Raw genomic sequence first — 21687 nt, forward strand, 5'->3', positions numbered from 1 at the left:
GAAGCATTTAGTAAGGGTAAGAAAGAAAGGCAAATGAAGAAAGATAGAGCAGCTGCAACATTATTAGTAATGATGGCCTTCATTGTTTTTACTTCTAATTATGGATTTTTTTCACCTTCTCGACTTGGATGAAGAAGCTCATCATCTTATAGCTTGATGAAACAAGAAAATTTTTAACAAACCAAAGACAAATGTGCTTAACCACTCACAATGATCGCAAAAAAAAAATGGTGGGAATTTTGAGAGCCAACACTACTATTTAGCCGCTCCAAATCATATCCTTTTAATTCATACCCATAGTTTTTGGGCCTCCTTTTGCCTGTTGTTAAGTTTTGACTTTGGTCAAAATTCAATGCCTTACCCCCCTCCACCTAAACCATTCACTAATTAATTTTAAATAAAATCAATTTTGGGTTTTTTTTAAATAGTACTAAGCTACATCGGAGTCTAGGTTCCATGAAAACTAAAAATAACTATGTTTAAATTATATTTTTTTATTAAATTATTAAAATATATTGATGTAGTATTGTTCGTTAGACTGGTTCGCTTGATGTCAAGTTATTCGAAGCTACCAATCTGCTTTTGGATATATGCAGCACAAACGACTTGCTATATTCTGAATTATGTGTCAACTAAAGCAACATCAGAAGCTCCATACGGATTGTGGTATGGTAGGAAGCCGAATCTAAACCGTTTAAGGATTTAGGGATGCCCAATCCACACATTGAATAAAGATGTGAGGAAGTTGGACTCATGTATAGAATTGTGCATGTTTGTAGGATATCTAAAAGGAACAAAGGGTGATTTATTTATAACTCGGAAGAGCAAACTGCGATAGTGTCAAATTGTGCTACTTTCTTTGAGAAAAGTTACATGAATGACCTCAAACTTCAAAGAAAAAAGTACTCAAGGAACTTTTGGGAAATACACAAAACCCTACGGTAACGGTTCCAAAACCAATTCATAATGGTAAACCTGCAAACGAGTAGCAACATAGGGTGCTTTGTCAGTTGAAAGGCCTCTCACAAAACCGAAGTTTTTCCAATTTTGCAGAAGTGTTTTAAATACTGAGTCTGCCAAACAGGAAGATGATGACCCACTCACATATGACGAAGTAAAATGCTAATAACACCCCTTAACTTGACTCGCTAGTCAAATTGAGGTATCAAGATGCCACATTAATCTTCTAACAAATAGATATATTTTAAATCAAATAAATGACATACTCACACCAGTAAAACAAAATTTTGATTAATTAATATCATTAAATAATTACACTTATACCTGGATTATAAAATTTCTGTCAAACACTTATACAATATTTTCTATGAAAATGAGGTCAAGGTATCGGTACCTTACCACTGGTATCAGTACCTTGGCTCAAAGTATTGATACCCCTGTTGTCGTACCAATACCAAATTTAGCTTCAAAGTTTCAGAAAAATTGGGTAAAAAATCAAAGTATTGATACTCTTCTCATGGTATCGATATTCAGCCCTTGGTATCGATACCAAAACCAGGTTCGATGTTTCAAAATTTGAGAAAAATTATTCAAGTATTGATACTTTTCCCATGGTATCTGTAATGACCCAAATGTAACGCCCTAAAATTTTGAGAATTTAATTCTGAGACTCTGCAGTAATTAAATCTCTGTATTTGTCGTTCTGTGTTCCGCTATTATGTTTAAGGTCTAGAGTTTGAGTCGCATCGTTAAAATTTTTGTTATTTTAAAAGCAACCCTTAATCATGCATTATATAGTTAAGTTCAATTCAGTGTAAAATTAAGTCAAGAATGAGCTTGCTGGTTTATTGGTTAAGCATATATATTCTGTTAGGTCCTCTATCTGAATCCCAGAGTATACGATAGGGAAATATTTTTGCTAAACGCTGGAAGGTTGGTTGGTGGTTAACTTAAACCATTCTAAAATTAATTATATGGTCCTTTTCTTTTTATTTTTTTCTTTTCTTTCTAGTTCTTTGTTCTTCTTCTTTCTTTTATCTCTTTGCTTGGTTTTATACTTGATTCTACATTAATTGGGATTTCTTTCGTTGCTTGTTACATCGATTGTGTGATTATTGTGTAAGTTCCATTGTTATCTCCATTCGTTTCTGCGAGTTTCGGCTTGTTAATGTTTATTCTGTCGAGATAGAATTTTGCTCGCTTTACTTGAACGCTCTGTTTAAACACTCGATTGGTTACTTTTTAGGCAAGAATATTATGAGAGACGCTTCTCTGCCGCGTTAGCCTGGTTTCCTCTATTACGTGCAAGGTAAGTGTGTGAAATTGAGTTGGGGTTGAGTCGAAACTTTCGACATAATTTTGACGATAGGTTTATCTTAACAATAAATTGAGAATGATGGTGTAATTTATTATTGGATGGTCGTGTTAGGTTCTGGAATCCTCCTACATTTGTGACTTAAGACCACACGGGCAAGCACACGGGCATATGTCTAGGCCGTGTAACTCACTGTTTATGACTTAGGACCATACGGGCAAGCACACGAGCGTGTGCCCAGGCCGTGTGAGTTACACAAGCAAGGACACGGGCATGTGTCTGGGCCGTGTAATTCTCTATTTACGTTTTAGAACCACGCGAGTAGAGGACATGGGTGTGTGCCTAGGTCGTGTGTGCCACACGGGCAAGGACATAGGCATGTGTCCAGACCGTATAAGCCACACGGGAAAGGACATGGGCGTGTGTTCAGGCTGTGTGGCATATAAATAGGGTCTAAATTCAGTTTTTGAGGTCGCGAGTGTTGCCCGACACTAATACTGACCTCCCCAATATATGAATGATCTGAATTTGATTATACGAAGACTCACTGATGCTCAGTGACTGACATATGAATAACATAACTGTATCTGTACTGTGATAGTTATTCTGGTATTGAATTGTATTGTCTAATTGTGAAATGATTTAGAATGACTAAACACATATTGTGGACATTTCTACTCTGCATTTGCATGGGTTAGGATATTGTGAAGAATGAAGTAATCTACTTTGAATTAGTGGCCAAGCCAAAATGCGTATAAATCTGGATCTGGCACTTTATCGCATTTCGATCTAGTAGCTAAGCTGTGTCTCTGTTAACATGTCAGACAGACACTCTGTGGTGTGTAGGGTTGGTTGCGCACTGAACGCCCTTAACGGTGTGCTGGGATGGCCAAAGGTGGTGTGTAGCGGATGGGGGTAGGAATATTTGCATCTGAATCTGATCTTTTTGTATATGAAACTGAAATTGCTTCTGCATATGTAACTAATTTGTTCTGAATCTGAACTGAAATTGCTTTTGTTACCAAACTGAATCTTAGGATTTAGGAATCATCTTCTAAATGTGATCTAATTGAATAAATGTCTTTTGCACACTAAGTTCACAACTCATTTTGTTATTTATTGGATTTCAGGTGGTTCTCAGACTTGAACGGGTCGACGCCACAGGGAGCTCAGTCAAGCTTTTATCTTTCTTCTTAGAATTGCTATTAGGAATTTTGGTATTCTATGATGTTATGGTATTTGTGAAGATTATATACTTGGTTAATTGCTGTGATGGATATTATGTGATGAATAGTTCATTTCGATCACATCCTAATTGTGGTATTTTTAGTATCAATGATGTAACAGTCTGAACTTGGTCTGGACGTCTAGGCCGGGTTTAGGATGTTACACCAAAAGTCAATAGTGTCAAAAAAATGGTTTTGAGAACCCATTTTCGTAAATCGAGCCCGTAAATATTATTATTAAATATTTACAAATTATTTTATAAGTGAATTGAATTTTGAATAAGTAATTTTGTTGAACTAGAGATTAATTAAGGTCGAGGGACTAAATTGTAAAGTTCAATCACTATAGACTTTCAATTAGGAAATGACATAACGACTTAAATAGCAATTAAATCAAGGTCTAAATTGACAAATAACCCACCTTAAATTTGTAAAGTGTATGGTAGAAAGCTATTAACATGCTTCAATATTAATAAACTTGTAATTAAATTTAATGTAAATAAATTTTATAAAATAAAATAAAAGTATAACATGGTGGAAGGAAAGAGAACATTGTTTCTACATCCTTCAACACATAATATTTCAAGAAAAAGAAAAAGAAAGAACAACCCTAAGGGTTTCAAACTTTCGCAATAAATTGGTTAGTTCAATTTAGTCATTTTTTGTAATTTTTATATTTTTGAAATCATGAGAGCTTAATCTAGTTAGCCCATGTATTAATTTGTAAAACTATTAAAGTTTTAGAAAGTTATCATTACTGATTTCTTAAATTTTTAGATATTAAATTTATAGATTTTAAGTTTAAAGGTAAAAAATGACTAAATTATGAAGCTTATTGATAATTTCGTACATTAGAAAATAAACTAAATAAATTGGAAAGTTGGCTATATAATTGAAAAATAGGAGGTTCCTAATGATTAGTAGTGAAAACTGATTTCAATTTGGAGCTTTAGATTAAAAGTTATGTTAGTCCCGATTTTAGGGACTAATTTCAATAAAATGTGAAATTTATATAAAAATGAAAATTGATTATAAATTTGGTTGAATATTTATGGTATTGCATGTTTATGTTAATTCTTAGCTAATGTCGATCCGGATTCCTCGAGAGAGAAAGGAAAAGCTAAAGCCGTTGACGAATAGGTCGACATTCTCAGTTTGTACTTCTATGATTCGATTCGATTTAATTCTTACTTATTTATATTAAATTGTATGATCTAATCATGATTTAAGTATATAATGTTTGTTTGAGTTATGTTCAGATGATTAATATGGTATATCGATTGAATAGAATAAAAAGTAGGAAGGCTTATCTGATATATGAAATTAGTATGAAATTCAGTTGAGATTGGTTATATACGATATTGGAATGGTGAATTGATGATGAAATTGATATTGATAGAATTTGAATTGAACTGATAATAGACACTTTATTTTTAGTACCCAGAGCCTCATGAAGTTTACCCCAAAATCTAGAAGTAAATCTCGGGTTTCAATCAAAAATAATAGAAACTAATACCTCGTGTAATCTAACAATTTCAGACACATAAAAATCAGGTAATTTTTCAAGCGAATAATTTTTTCTGACTCGAATAAAGTGACCCAACTTCATCAATCTATCAATAATAAACCAGGTTGAATCTTTCTTTCTTGGTGATACAGGTAATCCATATACAAAATCCTTCGTGACTCATTTCTATTTCCATTTAGAAATCATGACAAATTGCAATAGTCCAGACAGTACCTGATGTTCGGCTTTCACATGCTGACAAATTAAACATTTAGCTACAAACTTAGAAATTTCGTGTTTTATACCCGGCCACCAATACATCTGTTTCAGATCACAAAACATTTTCATACTACCCAGATGAATAAAGTACATACTACTATGTGCTTCAGTCAAAATGTCTTGTTTCAATTCCAAATTATTCAGAACACACAATCTATTGTGAAATTACAATATACTATCAATACCAACACTAAATTCTGTAGATGAATCACTCTGAATCTGATCTCGTTTAGCTACTAACTTCGGGTCAACATTTTGAAACTCCTCAATCCTTTGAAGAAACACTGGTCTAGCTTTCAATTCAGCTAAAATAGAACAATCATGATTCAGAATCAACTGAGCATTCAACGCTCTCAAAGCAAACAATGATTTTTGACTTAATGAATCTACAACAACATTAGCTTTTTTCAGGTTGATAATCAATTACTAAATCATAATCTTTCAATAGCTCAAGCCATCATCATTGTCTCAGATTCAACTCATTTTAAGTCATCAAATACTTCAGGCTTTTATGATCAGTGTAAACGTGACATCTCTCACCATACAAGTAATGTGGCCAAATCTTCAAAGTGAAAATAACCGCGGCCAATTCGAGATCGTGTCAAGTAATTTCTCTCGTGTGGTTTTAACTATTAAGAAGCATAAGCTACAACCTTTCCAGCTTGCATCAAAACACAACCTAAGCCACTAAGTGACGCATCACTATAAACAACATACTATTTTCCGGATTCAGGCTGAGTTAGTACAGGGGCTTCTGTCAATATATTTTTCAACTGATCAAAATTCTGTTGGCACTTGTCTGATTAAACAAACTCAACATTTTTCAGTAACAATCTAATCAGCGGTGAAGAAACTATAGAGAAATTCTTAATAAAATGACAATAGTAACCTGCTAAGCCCAGAAAACTTCTCACATCTGAAACATTTTTCGGAGCTTTCCAATTAGCAATGTCAGAAACTTTACTCGGATTGATACAGATCCCATCCGAAAAAAATATGTGACCATGAAATCCAACCTCGGGAACCCAAAATTACGTATGCTACCCTAGCATGTTTCTGTCTGCCTCCTTGGCAAGTCTAGGTTTTCAAAAGTTTCTTGGTTTGACGGCTACCATCTAAAGGGTCTAAAATAATTCTCTTAATCTGTTTCTCATGTAATTGTCCATGGAGTCAGATTTCGCCGGGCTGTCTATTGATGATGAAAAAGAATAAATCCTGCAAGCACAAGGAGAGATAGAATCGGTAAGTGAAGAAGAGATTTTAAGTTTGGTTGATTGTTTTCTTACAGCCAGTATTATTCATTATCCAGCAACGAAAAACACCATGGCTAATTTATGGCATCCGGTCAAGGGTGTTCAAATCAAAGACTTGGGGGACAAGAGATATATTTTTAAGTTTTTTCATATTGTGGAGACTTCAACGAAATCTTATATGGATTCGAGAAGAAAGGGGATTACCTAGGGAGGAAAGAAGAATGGAAGATTTTCGTCAAGTGCTTGAGGAATGCAGTCTGAATGATTTGGGCTATTCAGATAGGTGGTACACGTGGGAGAGAGAGAATTTTTATGAAACGATTATTCAAGAAAGACTTGATAGAGGAGTTGCAACGGAGCAATGGAGCGCTTTATTCCCTAATTCCCTGATTAGGCACCTTCCACATACATTCTCTGATCATTGTCCACTTCTTCTAGATACCGTTGTTAGGAAAAAAGGAAAAGGAAAAAGAAATTTCAAGTTCGAAGCATGGTGGGTGACGAAAGTAACATTCTTTAGCGAAACCAAACAAATCTGGGAAAACTCCATAGGAGATTTTTTGAACAGGATGGAAAATCTAAAAAGAGGTTTAGAAAGGTGGGGGATCACGATCCAACAAAACAGAAAGATGAAAACAGAGGTCTTGTCTTCAAAGCTGGCAACATTACTTGAATCCGATAGAAGTGACGAGAATCTGGCAGAAATTATAGACACAAAAATTCATCTGAATCTTAAGATCAAAAAGGATGAATGCTACTGGGAACAAAGGGCCCGAGTTAATTGGTTAAAACTTGGTGATAAAAATACAGCTTTCTTTCACAAACAAGCGTCACAAATAAGAAAGCAAAATCAAATCACAGGCTACAGTTCGAAGACGGAAGGGAGACAGACGAGTTTGAAGAGAAAGAGGCGATTACTAGAGTACTTTCAGAAATTATTTTCAACAGGAGGACAAAGAAATTTGGAGAGGATTCTGAAAGGAATTAAACGATGTATTTCAGAGGAGGACAATAATTATCTAAAGGCAAGATATACAAAGGAGGAAATATTTGAAGCTCTTTCAAAAATGGGACCTACAAAAGCTCCAAGTGAGGATGGATTTCCAACCCTATTTTATCAGAAGTGTTGGCCAATTATAGGAGAGGATGTTTCTGGTTTTTGTCTCCAGAGGTTAAACGAAGGTATGGATTTAAGTTCAATTACTAAAACAAATATTGTGCTAATCCCAAAAGTCCCAAATCCTTCAAGGATTACTCAATTTAGACCAATTAGCTTATGTAATGTGATTTACAAATTGATAGCTAAAGTCATCACTAGAAGGCTCCGAAGAGTGATTCATAATGTCCTTCTTGCTTATGAAATTCTTCACACTCTGAAACTCAAGAGGGTGGGGAAAAAAGGATTCATGGCTGTCAAGCTGGACATGAGTAAAGCATATGACAGGGTTGAATGGGGTTTTGTGGAAGGGGTAATGGAAAAAATGGGATTTGATTCTGATTGGATTGAGTCAATTTTAAATTGTCTCTTCAATCTCATATGAAGTGATAGTCAATGGTAGTAGAGGGCAAACAATCATTCCATCTAGAGGCCTAAGAAAAGGAGACCCTCTAAGTCCGTTCTTATTTCTTCTTTGTGCAGAAGGACTTTCAAGTCTAATAAGGCTAACAGAAGAAGAGAATACTCTTAAAGGAGTTAAAGCAAGCCAAAGAGGACCAGCTATCTCCCACTTACTCTTTGCAGATGATTGCATCTTATTTGCAGAAGCTTCTGAAAGGGGGGCACAATCTCTAAAACAGATTTTACAGGAATACAAAATAAACTCAGGGCAATGTTTAAATTATGAAAAATCAACAATCTTTTTTAGTACAAATACAGAAGAGGGGGTAAGGGGTGACGTCACAATGATCCTTCGAGTTAGAAGAGCTAATGATATTAAGCGGTATCTAGGGTTGCCTAGTTTGGTGGGGAAACAGAAGAAGTCATCTTTTCAAAGTTTGAAGGATAGACTCAAAGGATTGACAATTGGAGTATTACGTTTCTCTCCCAAGGGGGGAAAGAAGTGTTTATCTAAGCGGTTCTACAAGCCATTCCAACTTATTCAATGAGTTGTTTTCTTCTCCCTAAGACCTTTTGCGCAGATTTGGAAAGAATTGTTGCTAATTTCTGGTGGAGGAAGAGAATGAATAGGAAAAGTATACATTGGTGCACTTGGGAGAATTTATGTTTGTTAAAAGAAGATGGAGGTTTTGGTTTTCGTAATTTTGCGAAATTTAATATTGCATTATTAGCGAAACAAGGTTGGCGTCTTGTTAATTGTCCAAATTCATTATTGGCACGTGTTTTGAAAGCTAAGTATTATCCCGATTCAGACTTTTATAAAGCTAGATTGGGGAATTTACCGTCGTTTACCTGGAAAAGTGTATGGTCTGCGAAAGGTCTGCTTGAAAAAGGTCTTCGCTGGAGGGTGGGGAGAGGTGATAAAATTTTAGTTTGTGATGATCTGTGGATACCAGGCAATAAAATTGTTAGAATATCGAACCAAGAAGTTAGTGGAAATATTGAATTAGTTTCGGAGTTAATTGACACATGTAACAGAAGGTGGAAAATAGAGATGGCAAAATACCTTTCGATCGAAGATTGCTGAGAAAGTTTTGAAGATACCACTGGCGTAGACGGAACATGACGACTTTCAAGTTTGGAGAGGGGAGCCAACCGGGGAGTTTTCAGTGAGGAGCGCCTATAAACTATTACATGAGTTTTTATTGGATCCTAATGAATTAATTTTACATACCGAAACTACAAATTTCTACAGAAAGCTATGGAATTTACATATCCCATCTAAGATAAAAATGATGATTTGGAGGATCTCATGGAACTTTATCCCATCCTTTTGCAACCTCAAAACCAAGTGAGTAGTAATGAATACTCAATGTCCCAGGTGTGATTGTGAAGAAGAAAACAGTTACCATATCTTTCAACAGTGCCCTACAGTGATTGAGTTTTGGAGTCACTTAAATATGTCATGGGTACTGAATCAGAGTAACGAAAATATATGGAGTTGGCTTACTGGAATCTTTGGACAAGGAAATATTGAGCAACTTTGAATATTCTGTTGTGGTCTCTGGCTTATTTGGTTCAATAGAAATCAACTGGTATATGAGAAGAAGAAAGTATCAGGAACTGAAATCGCAAAGAAAGTTAGAAGCTATATTTCAGAACTTGAAGCAACAAAGGAAGATAAACTTACTTTACACTCTTCGGATAAGTGTCACCAGGTGTTCAAAAGGGGAAGGGCAACAGTTCATCTCGACGCAGCTTTTGACCGTCAGACGTTCAGATCGGCATCGGGACTAATAGCATGGAATGGGGAAGGAGAAATCCTAGCGTCATAGGCAGTTCATCACTCCAACATAGAAGACCCATTTACAGCAGAGGCATATGCAGGATTACAAGCAGTAAAACTAGGTATTAGTCTGGGAGTCAACATACTTGAAGTTATGGGAGATTCAAAAACGGTTATCAAGAAGTGCCAAAATTCTATTATTGATAGATCGGTCATAGGAGCAATAATCAGAGATATTCAGAGCAAGAAACGCAGATACCAGAAGGTTGAGTTTTCTTTTATTCCAAAAGTTAATAACATCTACGCTTATACTATTGCAACGGAGGCTCTCGATAGTGGAGAAAGCTTTTACCTGGAGAGGGGAATCCCAGAAATGGTCCGGAATGCGCTGGAGAAGAGAAACCTTGGAGAGGAGAGACTTTGGCAAAGACCACCGGATTGAAAAAATGAAAAGTCTCTCTGTTCGCAATAAAAGGTAGCAAAGAAAAAGTAATATTGGGAACCTGCTATCATTAAGGCTGGTGGGTGGATTTGAAACGATTTGATACAAGTGGTGTCCAGCTGTTTTTGAATTGACTGGTTTAGGATAGGAATAAGATTTGTTTTATTTTGATTATTTGATTTTAATAGGTTTTTAGGCCATAATTGCTGTCCGTTTTCTGGATTTTTCTTTTGTAAGGCTATAGACCTGTTTCTTTATTTTCTTGTTATATACATAATACCAGTTAATTATTTCAAAAAAAAAATTTAATTGTACTGGGTGCCAGTCATTGACAGGCCAGCACCCAAAAAAAAATTTTCGTTTTTTTTTTTCTCTTTTTCGTATATCAATATTATAAAATTTTAAAAAAATACATGGGTTCCGGCCATTGATCAAAAAATTAATTTTTTAAATCTGATATAATTATTAGGTAATAATGGGTGCAAAATACGAATGGGTTCCGATAGGCCACAACCCAATTTTTACTGTTCTTTTTAGGTTATTTTAGTAATTATTTTTAAATTTGAGTTATTTTTATAAATATAATATTTTTTTGAACTAATTTAGTAAAATAGCCGGAAAAATGAAAGGAAAAACCTATTTGGAAGTTGGAGCTAATGGCGTGGCTATCATCACCATCATCACCACATAATTTGCTCCCTGTTGATGGTTGGTTCTTTCCTTTTTTCTTTTCCATTTCACTAATTCAAGAAAGTGAAGGGTGCCTTTGATTTATGAACATACCCCATTTGTAGATTTCAAAACTTTTAATTGTCTTCTTGATGGTGCCAGTGGCTTTTTCTCTCTTGATTTTTCAGTGCTGCTTAGCCTCAAGGACAACACTGAGCAGGCTCTTCTAAGGGATGATGTGAACGCAGTAGTTATTACTGGTAAACTGAAAGTTACAATAGATTTGTGTATTATTTGCCATGGAGATGATATTTAATCATTTGAATGTAACATCTTGAATTATTAAACCAGGTTCAAAAGGGAAATTTTCAGGAGGTTTTGATGTTACAGCTTTTGGGAAAAAGGGTTTATCTTATTTGTTTTCCTTTTCTTTTTATAAATTTGAGCACTAAAGTTTACATATTTTATCAAAATAGTTCTAATTGTATTTTTTTAGCTTTTTTTTGGTCATTAACTTTTTTTTTAAAACTATTTTTTCTAACAGATTTAAAGAAAGTACCGTTAAAAAAAATTAACTGAATGATGTAAAATATTTTTACTGAAATGTAATTTATTACTTAGGTAACCCAATAAGATAATTACATGTAAAAATTAACAAAATAAATAAATCATACATAAAATTAAAAAAATAACTTTTAATTTAAAGAAAATAAACATGATTATCTAAAAAAAAGTTTTAAAATGAATGCAGACATTCAATATTTTCATCAAATCTGTTAAAAAACAATTTGAAAAAAAAAGTTGATAACCAAAAAAGGCTCAAAAATACAATTAGGATCATTTTGACAAAACGTGTAAACGTTAGTGGCTAAATTTGTCATTACACCCTTTTTAAGTCCTTTAAATCTGTATGATGAGGCAAGGACTACGCAACTTGAATTGATCATAGGAAAGCATGGAAAGCTTGGATTTTGGTCAATAGAGTTTGTTACTGACATTTTAGAAGGCACATTTGTACTATTTTGTTATATTGTGTTATCTTCTGTAAGGTTTTTCTTCTGGTCTTTTATAACATCCTTTTATGTTGGTTTCTTAGCTGCCAGAAAACCCTTTGTAGCTGCTATAGATGGCCCTGCTTTAGGTGGGGGATTGGAGATTGCATTGGTATGTTTCGATTTCAATTGATACCTCAACCTTTCTGTCCTTTATTCATCAATGATTTGATGATTTACCCGATACCTTCTTAGGCTTGTCATGCCCGTATATCAACCTCATCGGCAGTACTCGGCCTGCCTGAGCTTCGTTATGGAATTCTTCCGGGATTAGGTGGTAAGGCTGTGCTTATGTGGATGTAGATGGTTATTGTTTCATTTTTCCTATGTCTTTACATTGATGCCTTATTTCAGGGACACAGCGTCTGCCACGCCTTGTAGGCTTTCGTAAGGCTCTTGAAATGATCTTGGTATGATCACTCGCTTTGTGTGATTTTATAGGAAGAAATGATCCCTTCTTTTGCTTTGTTTTCTGCTACAAGACTTCATAATCACTCTCTCCTTTTTCTCTTCCTCCAGATGTCAAAATTAGTATACGGAGACAATGCTCGAGGCATGGACCTCGTGGACGGCATTTCTTCAGCAGATCTATTGACTACCACAGCTTGTCACTGGGCTAAAGACATTTTAGCGCATAGAAGACCATGAACTGTTAGTCTTTACAGGACAGACTGGTTAGAGCCCCTACCAAAGGCTAAGATGATGCTTGAGCACGCCAGAGTTAAGTCAAAAAAACAAGCTCCAAATCTCAAACATCCATTAGTTTGCATTGATGTCATTGAAGAAGGATTAGTGCATGGTCCCCGTGCTGCACTTTGGAAGGTACTTCTTTATGATCAGTTTTTGGTTCATATTGCAAATAGTCTTACTGCTGTATAAGATGACATGCTGGCTTTTTATAGGAATCAAAGGCATTACATGAACTTCGACAATCCGACACTTGTAGCAGTTTAGTCTACTTCTTTGCCCGGCAGAGAACTTCCAAGGTATACAGTCACAGTAGCTGTAGTTCTTGATTATATCTGAAAAAGGTTGTTGCTTCTCGTAGTTTCTTGATATTTTGAGATTTTATCTCATGAAGTCATCCTTCTCGCTAGTCAAGTGCTTATGTTTAATCTAAGTAAATAGGTGCCTGGTATAACTGATATGAGGTTAATACCGAGGAAAGTGGATACATTTGCTGTTGTTGGTGGAGGAATACTGGGTTCTTCAATAGCAACGGCACTCATTCTTAGTAACTACTCAGTGATTTTGAAAGAACTGGATGAAAAGGCCCTGCTGACCGGAATTGAAAGAGTGAAAGGTGACACATAAACATTTCTTTAGGTGAATGATTTCCACCCCACCCCTTCCTTTCTGCTATTATAACTTGCCTCTCTCATTTTTCCTCTTGTCCCTCCAGTAAATTTGCAAGACCATGTCAAGCAAGGGAAATTGGCCGAAGTAAAGCTTGACAAGATCCTCTCTCTTTGTAAAGGTGTTCTCCACTATGAAGGTTTTAGAGAAGTGGACATGGTCATCGAGGTTTGGTTTTTACAGCATCGGTTTTAAAGTGAAATGCTAAGCTCATGAATTGCAGGAATGAGATAGTGTCGGTTCAGTGTCGGTTCAATTGAGAGATGAGCATGATACATGATCGATTATATTCTGTTGGTATTTTAGTAAAAAATATGAATCATAGAAAATATGAAAGAAAAAAACATATTAGTAGCACGCTATAATTTGTTATACTGTTCAGATTATATAGCTAAAAAAAAACAGAAAATATATCCTACTAATATCCAGCCACTTAACTTATCCCTAAATCATGCCACAAAATTAAAAATTCCTAAAAACTTAGTCTACAGACCTATATATTATTCAGCAAGTTCAAGGCACATTCTCAACACTCCTCCTTGCCTTAGTAATTGCAAAAGTCTAATTTATTTCTTAAAACTTTAAATCTAAGTTTTGGAAGTGTCTTGGTTAACATATCTGCAATTTGATCTTCAGTCTTGCAAAAAACCAACTTGATTTCACCAATCTTCTGTTTTTCTTTCAAATGATATTCATCAATCCTGTTGTACTAGGCCCTAAGCCTGTTTGAGACTATATAAGGCCTTGTTTAACATGTAGACTTTCTCCTCCTGTCTCTTGACTTGGAATCCCTCAGACTGCTTTTCTCTCATTGCTTGAATCTACTTGTCATCCTTCTCAGCTTCTTTAAACTCAGCAGACTCAAATGCAACAACATTACACCTTTCATAAATTTTAGATAAAGATCTTGTGTCATAAACTGGAACATCATCTATGTTGTTATCAAAGTACTGAGGAGTTTTTAGCAATTGCTTCATTGTTGACTTCTCCTCCATTAGATTTAGAGCAAAACTTTTTGCTTTCATTTTTACTTTGAATGCATCTCTACCTTTTAAGTCTTTGATCAAGTATCATTTGTCTTCAAATATGACTTTGAAACCTTTTTCAATTAATTGCCCAACACTAAGAATATTTTGGTCAATGTTAGGCACATATAGTTATGTGTTTCGAACCTATTAAACTTTCAATAGCCACTATTCTTTTTCCCCTAATTGGAATAAAGTCATCTTCTTGTTGCTCAATAAATTTTTTTGCCTCTTCATGTTGTTGAGACTTACAGGCCCGCTTTATGTGCCCAATATTGTCACATTTTTTGCATTTGATATCAGGCATCCACCAACACTTCTTTCGCAAGTGATTTGTCTTCTTACAATATGAACATGGTGGATATGTCTTCTTGTTGTTATTATTGCTGATCTTATCTTCAATTTTCATGCTTTTGCCTCCTGAATTTTCAAATTTGCTCGAAAAGCACCATTTACTGATGCTTCTTGTCTCATCTTTCCTCTTTTTTCTAGAGCCTGCAATGCATTCACTAATTCTGCCAAGGATATACTTGACAAATCCTTAGATACTTCTAATAAAGAAATTTTAGACTCATATTTTTCAGGTAAAGTGACAAGAATTTTTGCACTATTCGATCATCAGAAAAATCCTTACCCAACAATCTTACCTTGTTTACTATGCCCTCCAATTTGCCCTAGTATTCTTTCTTGAGGTAGTCCCAAATTTCTTTTACTGTCCCCAAATTCATGATTCTTGTAAATATTTTGCTTGAAACAGTAGAGAAAAGACATGCTTTAGCTTTGGACTTCTTTGTCTTCTTCTCTTTGTGAGTCTTTAGTTGATTCATTGTTGGATTTGTTAGTAATGACGGAACATCGTAGTCTTCTTCTACTGCTTCCTAAAGATTCATCGCATAAAGATAGACTGTCATTCTAACAGCCCAAGCTTGATAGTTATGTCAGCTTCCATGATTAAAACTTATGTGTTTCTCTCAACTCACAAATCCCTTGAGATAAGAGATTTGATACCAATTATTGGTTTTTTAGTAAAAAATATGAAACACAAAAAATGTTATAGAAAAAATATATTGGAAACACATTGTCCAACCACTTAATTTACCCTTAAAATCATGCCACAAAATTAAAAATTCCTAAAGACTTGGTCTACAGACCTATTATTCAGCAAGTCTAAGGCACGTCCTCAACATATTCGCCTAGTACACTTACCTTCAACACCTATCTCCTTTCGGCCACTCCTACTACCCGTCCCTGGATCTATCACCAAAAAATACAGTGACAATTTCTTGATATAGAAGAGATATATGTCTAAAATAAATGGAAAAGTGGAAAAACATAAATAGAACTTATTTATAGTAAGCTGAGAGGTTATGAATGAACAGAAAAAGAAAGAATAATGAAGAATAACAATAACTATATTTGTAGATTTAAGGTTGTCAATCAACTTGACTTTTTTAAATATATATATTTTTTAATTCGTTGTGTTTTAAGCAGGCTGTTATGGAAATATTTCTTTATAGCAGAGGATCTTTGCTGAGCTTGAAAGTTATTGACCACCACACTGCATACTTGCTAGCAGTACTTCCATGATAAACTTGAATTTAATCAATGAAAGAAGAAATTTCCAAAATCGTATTGTCGGGACTCATTTTTTCGGGTAGGTTTGATTTCTGTTTCTTTTTGTTTAGTTTCCAACCTATCATTGATGTCAAGTTTTGATGCAGTCAAGCTCATCTCGTGCCGGTCCTGGAGATAATTCGAACAGAAAAAACATCCCCTCAAGTCATTGTTGACTTACTAGCTATCAGAAAGAAGATGAGGAAAACCCCGGTAGTAGTCCACAATTCCAGTGGTTCTGCAATTAACCGAATGTTCATTCCTTATTACAAGCAGCCATGATGCTTGTTGAACACGGAGTTGATCTCTATCAGATTGACCAAGCAGTTGCAGCATTTGGAATGACTATGGGACCATTTAGGTACTTTCAACATATTTAAACTTTATGTATCCATCAGATTGGCTTTAAACTTTATGTTGTTGATGCAGAATGATGGATTTTGATGGTTTTGACGTTGCATCTGCAATGAAGGTCCAATCTGCAAGAACTTTGGAGAGAGATTCAATGAGTTGTCGAAGCTGATTTTTGTCATGCAAGAGGACATCCAAGCAGGTACATTGTCCGCTCTTTTCCTTATAGTAGCTGACAATCTTTTTGGCATGCTATTGGACCAGAAACTGAACCATTAAATCGACATCTGGAATCCTCCATGACTGTCTCCTGTTTCAGATGAAACTACTAGAAAAGGTTTCTACATCTATGACGGGGAGTCCAAGTTTACCCCTAATCCTGATATTAAGATGTATGTAAACAAGGCAAGGAGCATCTCCGGTCTCAGCATTGATTATGAGGTTATTTAACTTAAAGTTCAGTTATATTTCCCATCAGGTTCTGTGCTTGAGCAGATAACAAGCAGGCTTGCATGAAGTAGTTGTTATAAGTACTATACTGCTTTCCTCTGTATGAATTTATGAATTTTCTAACATGAAATTTTCTCCCTATCCTTACCACTTCTCTATGTGTGCATCCACATTCGATGGCTTCGAATTTGTTAACAGTTGATGCAGTTATCCGATGAAGAGATAGTTGAAATGATTCTCTTCCCTGTTGTGAACGAGGCATGCTGCGTTCTTGAGGACAAAATTGTTGTCAAGGCATCAGATCTCGACGTTGCTTCTGTTACAGGCATGGGATTCCCGGAATATAGGTTTGTGTGCCCCTGTTGCTTTTTTATTCTTTCCGATAGTCAAATTTATAATTCCTAATTTCGATACGAATGATGAATTGACTTAGGGGAGGAATCATTTTCTGGGCTGATACTCTTGGACCAAAATATATATGTTCAAAATTGGAGAAATGGTCAAAGACTTATGGACCGTTCAAGCCCTGCGCCTATTTAGAAGAAAAAGCTTTCAAGAGAGTGTCTCTGGTGAGCTATTAACATTCGTGTCTGCATCTTATTCAAGTCCATACATGAAGTCTATATTAACATTTTGATGAATTCTCCCATTTCAAATCATTATTGAGACCCAGTTTCTCCCACTTGATCTTGTTATATTGCGATATCTGATTTAAATAGTTGTGTAAATGCATAATCTCTTATTTACACCACATTATACAACAAATGTACCACCTGCAGGGGGGAGAAGGGCAAGCAAAGTCTCAACTATAGCTGGAGAACACCGCAGACACTCGAGAAAGCAGTCTGTACGGAGATTATCAATCACAAGGAATCCACACACACACATATATGTACGTATAAACAAATGCCCATACTGTGTATGTGTGTATACTATGTGCCCCATTTATACATGAGATACACGTAGGGTAACAACCACGCCCTTTATATGGTACAATTAAATCAAGCATTTCCATATCCTATAAGCGGTGGCATACCAACTGACCAAAAAAATAAAAGCAAGCAACTAAAATAGCTTAGCACAAAGGGTCTTATTCTTAATGCAATTCTACGAACAAATTCACTCATTGCCGAAAAAGAATTTAATACAACGAAAATTTCAACTCACAACTGTTAATTTAAAACAACCAGGAAACAAAATAAATAAATAAATGCTGTGCCTTAATATCAAGTAAATATATTAGCAATGAACTACTAAGAAATAACCGCGATTGAATTGAAAAAGGTAAAAGAACATAGACATACATACAGCTCCTTGCCAAAATCAGCTCACATCCTTGAGTCTTTTTATCAATGCATCCATAGATTTCTTCTTTGGATTCTGCTTGGCACCCCTGCTCCCAAAGGTTCCAAATAGCCGATCTGATGAATCCCTAAACTTCTCTGAAATTGTCACAACTTTCCTGTAGTCCAGGGCATTGTAACTCTTCTCTCTAATTACTGGGTTCAGAAAATTCTCTGGATGATTGCTCAAAAGCAAATTGACCAACTGCCTTGACTCTGCAAGTGCATTTTTCAATTGATTTGTATCCCCTTCAGAAAACACAGGTGATAGGTTATCCGCAAAAGATTCTAACAACCGAATATCCACATCAATCCCCATAATAGCATTTACATTAAACCTCTTCACCGAGTCTCCAAATAAAGCCCCGACGGTCTTCTCTGATATGTGAGAAAGTACATCTTGTAAAACTCTTTTAAGAACTTGAGGAGGCAATATCTGTTGTGCAGTAGAAACCAAAGTTTCCAAATATATTATGACCTCATTCACATATTCATTACCACCCTGCGAAGCTTCGTCGGTCATCCAGTTCACATTCTCGATCAAAGTCATGAAACCATCAACCTTTCTCTTGAGCATCCCAGACAGCATGTCTTCTGCAGCATCACGGGCTTTGCTAAGAGGAAACTGCTTCCTACCCCTTTCTACCATTCTCAAAGGAATGCCAGAAAGCTGTGCAGCATGACGAAAGAAGAAATCACAAGCCCGCTCCAAAACTGCCATATTTGCTGCAACCTGCATTGCCTGAGAAACCCCATGGACAGATGAACTAATCAGCTTCAAAAGAGCCCCATCCAAAACCTCACCCAAAAGCCGGTCCAAATACTTCTTTACAACATCATAGAAATCCAACTGCCCGCCAAAAGACATAAAACTAACAGAATCCTCAATAAAAGATCTCACAATCCGACAACAATCAGGCACAGTAGATGAAAATGGCGCAACATAAGGAAATGCTGGAACAATATCCGATGCTTGCAACTGGAAAGATAGCACATTCATCGAGTACTCATACTCCTTCTTCATCAACATCTGCTCAAATTTATCAGCAGCAAGAGCTTCCGCAATCTGCTTCCGACAATCAGATAATAACAACTCATGGTACTTATCCCTATGCTTACTTAAAACATTAAGCAATGCATCAACAGGGTAGCCATACCTACGCAAAGTAACTCCTAACAGACTCACATAATCCTTAATCAGTAACAAGTGATTAGCAGTTTGCATTCTAGAAAACTGATCCTCTAAAACCGAGCACATTTTACTAACAGCAGTCTCCCATAAATTCTCAACTTCCATTTTGGAAACCAAACCCCCACCTGTCCTTAAAATGCGATCTTCTATGATAAAAAACCCCGCAATTTGGGCAAAAAATGTTTGATGAGATTCAAGAAATGGGGTCATAGAAGAAACTTGAAAATCCGACGTTAATTGAAGCTTCCTATTCTCAAAATAATACTGCTTAAATCGTTCTTCGAGTCCTAAAGTTTGATGAATATGATAAGCTCTATATAGAGGAGTCAAATCAAATCCAAACGATCCGTTATTACCGTTACTATAACCGTCGTTCTCGTCTCCTCCGAGTCCACCGTCGTCGTCATCTTCTTCTAAAGCGTATACGCAACCTCTCAAGCTGAGTCGACTCTGTTCTTCGGCTTGCCTTTGCTTGATTCTCAGATCTTCTTCGCGTTGCCTGGCAGCCGAGGCTTGTCCGATTGCTAATTGCCCTAAATTGCGGCTCACCACGCGAATATCAACGAGCCAATCGCCGAACTCTTTACTGATTTTTCTCTCGATGTGAGATCGAATCTCTGGAATCTTCCTCTCCAACATCCTTTTTAAAGTAGACGAAGGCGTTTTATCTTGGAACTCGTTTTCGATCGAGTCTAAGCACTTCAACGCCATATAGAAACTGCCGTTTGAGAGATGAAGATTTGCTCTTAAGCAAAGCTCCGTCAGCTTAATACACAAATTTACCGATTGCAAAGCGGAGTTTACGTTCTTGGAAACATTTTGAGCTTCGACAAAGGAATCAAGGGAAGAAAGGAGAGGACCGCCGACTGATTGGAGCCTTGAGTTGGAGTCGGAGAGAGAGGATTTGAGAGAATCGACATCGGAGAGAAGAGATCGAAGATCATCGACGGCGAGGATGAAATCTTGGTAGTGAGATTTGCAAACTTCTTCGATTTCCGATTCTTTTGAACGAGCGAAGTGACGAAGGTGATGGAGGAGGGTATCAGGCCTTCCAGAAGCGAACACTTTGCGGACAAAAGGACCGAGGTCCTCGCCGTTACAGATGGCGGAGGAAAGTAGGAGTTGCTCCAATTTGTCGCCGGAGTCGCCGCCATCAGCAGCTGCTGGCGCTACTTTACGGCGCGACCTCGTTGACTGCATTTCTTTTAACGGTAATGGTGAAGGCGCCGTGATTTAAGAATGAGAGGGAAAGATGGGGAGCGGTGAATCGGAAGCTTTTGGACAGAGTGACGAGGGTAAGCTTTCTTTTTCTTTTTCTTTTTCTTTTTCTTTTGTTAATTTCGGTTTGACGAAAACGGCACTGAGATGATGGAAAATAGTAAGGGCTTATTAGTAATTTTGAGACTGCAATTGCCAATTGGAGACTTCCTCGTTTTTTGAAAGTCGCAATTGGAGACGTGGTAAAGACTACGTTTTTATGCAAGTAGAATTTACCCGACGAAGCTGTGCTTGGTTCGAGGAATATAATGTTTTTGGGGGTAAATTCTTCGTATAATTACTCTAAAATTACTTTATTATTATTTTTATCACTTTAATTTTTTTATTATGAAATATAGCACATTTTTGTTTTGATCATTAAGATGCCACATATTAAAAAGTTACCTACAAACAGTTTACGTCCAATCATTTTAGATAACGCTTGCATCTTTTATATTATTGTAGTTACTGGCACAAAGTTAGCCAATGTTTATTCCTCAGATACCGTCATTACTTCTTTTCTGGGAAAAGAAGTTCACGACCCGTGGGCCTTCTACCTCCACGCTACATCGCTCCGTTAGGTTTTTGCCCATTGCGAAAAATTCCCCACTGCTGACTCCCGTAAGAGTTTAGGTCGTGTCTCAGTCTCAGTAAGGCTGATCATCCTCTTGAACCAACTACTGATCATCGCCTTAGTAAGCTATTGCCTCACCAACTAGCTATCAGATGCGAGCCCCTCCTCAAACAGATCCCTCCTTTTGCTCCTCAGCCTACGAGGTATTAGCAGTTGTTTCCGACTATTGTTCCGCTCCCAAAGGCAGGTTCTTACGCGTTACTCACCCGTCTAACTTGCATATGTTAAGCATGTCACCAACGTTCATCCTGAGCCAGGATCGAACTCTCCATGAGATTCATAGTTGCATTACTTATAGCTTCCTTGTTCGTTGACAAAGCCAATTCGAAATTGTCTTGTATCCATGCGCTTCATATTCGCCTAGAGTTCACTCTCAGAAATATAGTCATTCCTACCCCCTCACTCAATCCCACGAGCC

General features: G+C 36.3%; 1 protein-coding gene, 1 long non-coding RNA gene and 1 pseudogene across 6 annotated transcripts; 1 reads left to right on the forward strand and 2 right to left on the reverse strand.

Moving 5' to 3' along the window:
* Positions 1–5392: 5392 nt before the first annotated feature.
* On the reverse strand, positions 5393–10453 carry LOC107946063 (uncharacterized). 5 transcript variants are annotated; one of them, XR_001696825.2, is made up of 6 exons: positions 10237–10418; positions 9789–10014; positions 9609–9690; positions 9165–9526; positions 8951–9041; positions 5889–6502 (listed from the first exon to the last, which is right to left on the reverse strand). It is a non-coding gene; the product is annotated as an uncharacterized lncRNA (long non-coding RNA). The 5 variants fall into 5 exon arrangements; XR_001696827.2 differs by lacking the exon at positions 5889–6502 and adding an exon at positions 5393–5592 and having other exon boundaries at positions 9789–10417; XR_001696828.2 differs by lacking the exon at positions 5889–6502 and adding an exon at positions 5393–5592 and having other exon boundaries at positions 8941–9041; positions 9789–10417.
* A 365-nt stretch (positions 10454–10818) lies between these two features.
* Positions 10819–17859, forward strand: LOC107943226 (glyoxysomal fatty acid beta-oxidation multifunctional protein MFP-a-like; annotated as a pseudogene).
* An 89-nt stretch (positions 17860–17948) lies between these two features.
* On the reverse strand, positions 17949–20855 carry LOC107946064 (exocyst complex component SEC15B). Its single transcript, XM_016880251.2, has one exon. It carries the CDS (start codon positions 20576–20578, stop codon positions 18167–18169), a length of 2412 nt encoding a protein of 803 aa, XP_016735740.1. The 5' UTR covers positions 20579–20855; the 3' UTR covers positions 17949–18166.
* Positions 20856–21687: the final 832 nt, after the last annotated feature.

Source organism: Gossypium hirsutum, chromosome D12 (assembly GCF_007990345.1).
Source record: "Gossypium hirsutum isolate 1008001.06 chromosome D12, Gossypium_hirsutum_v2.1, whole genome shotgun sequence".
NCBI lineage: Eukaryota > Viridiplantae > Streptophyta > Magnoliopsida > Malvales > Malvaceae > Gossypium > Gossypium hirsutum.

Coding starts and splice junctions, on each gene's coding strand:
- LOC107946064 (XM_016880251.2), bottom strand. CDS start 20,578: ATGCAGTCAACGAGGTCGCGCCGTAAAGTAGCGCCAGCAGCTGCTGAT.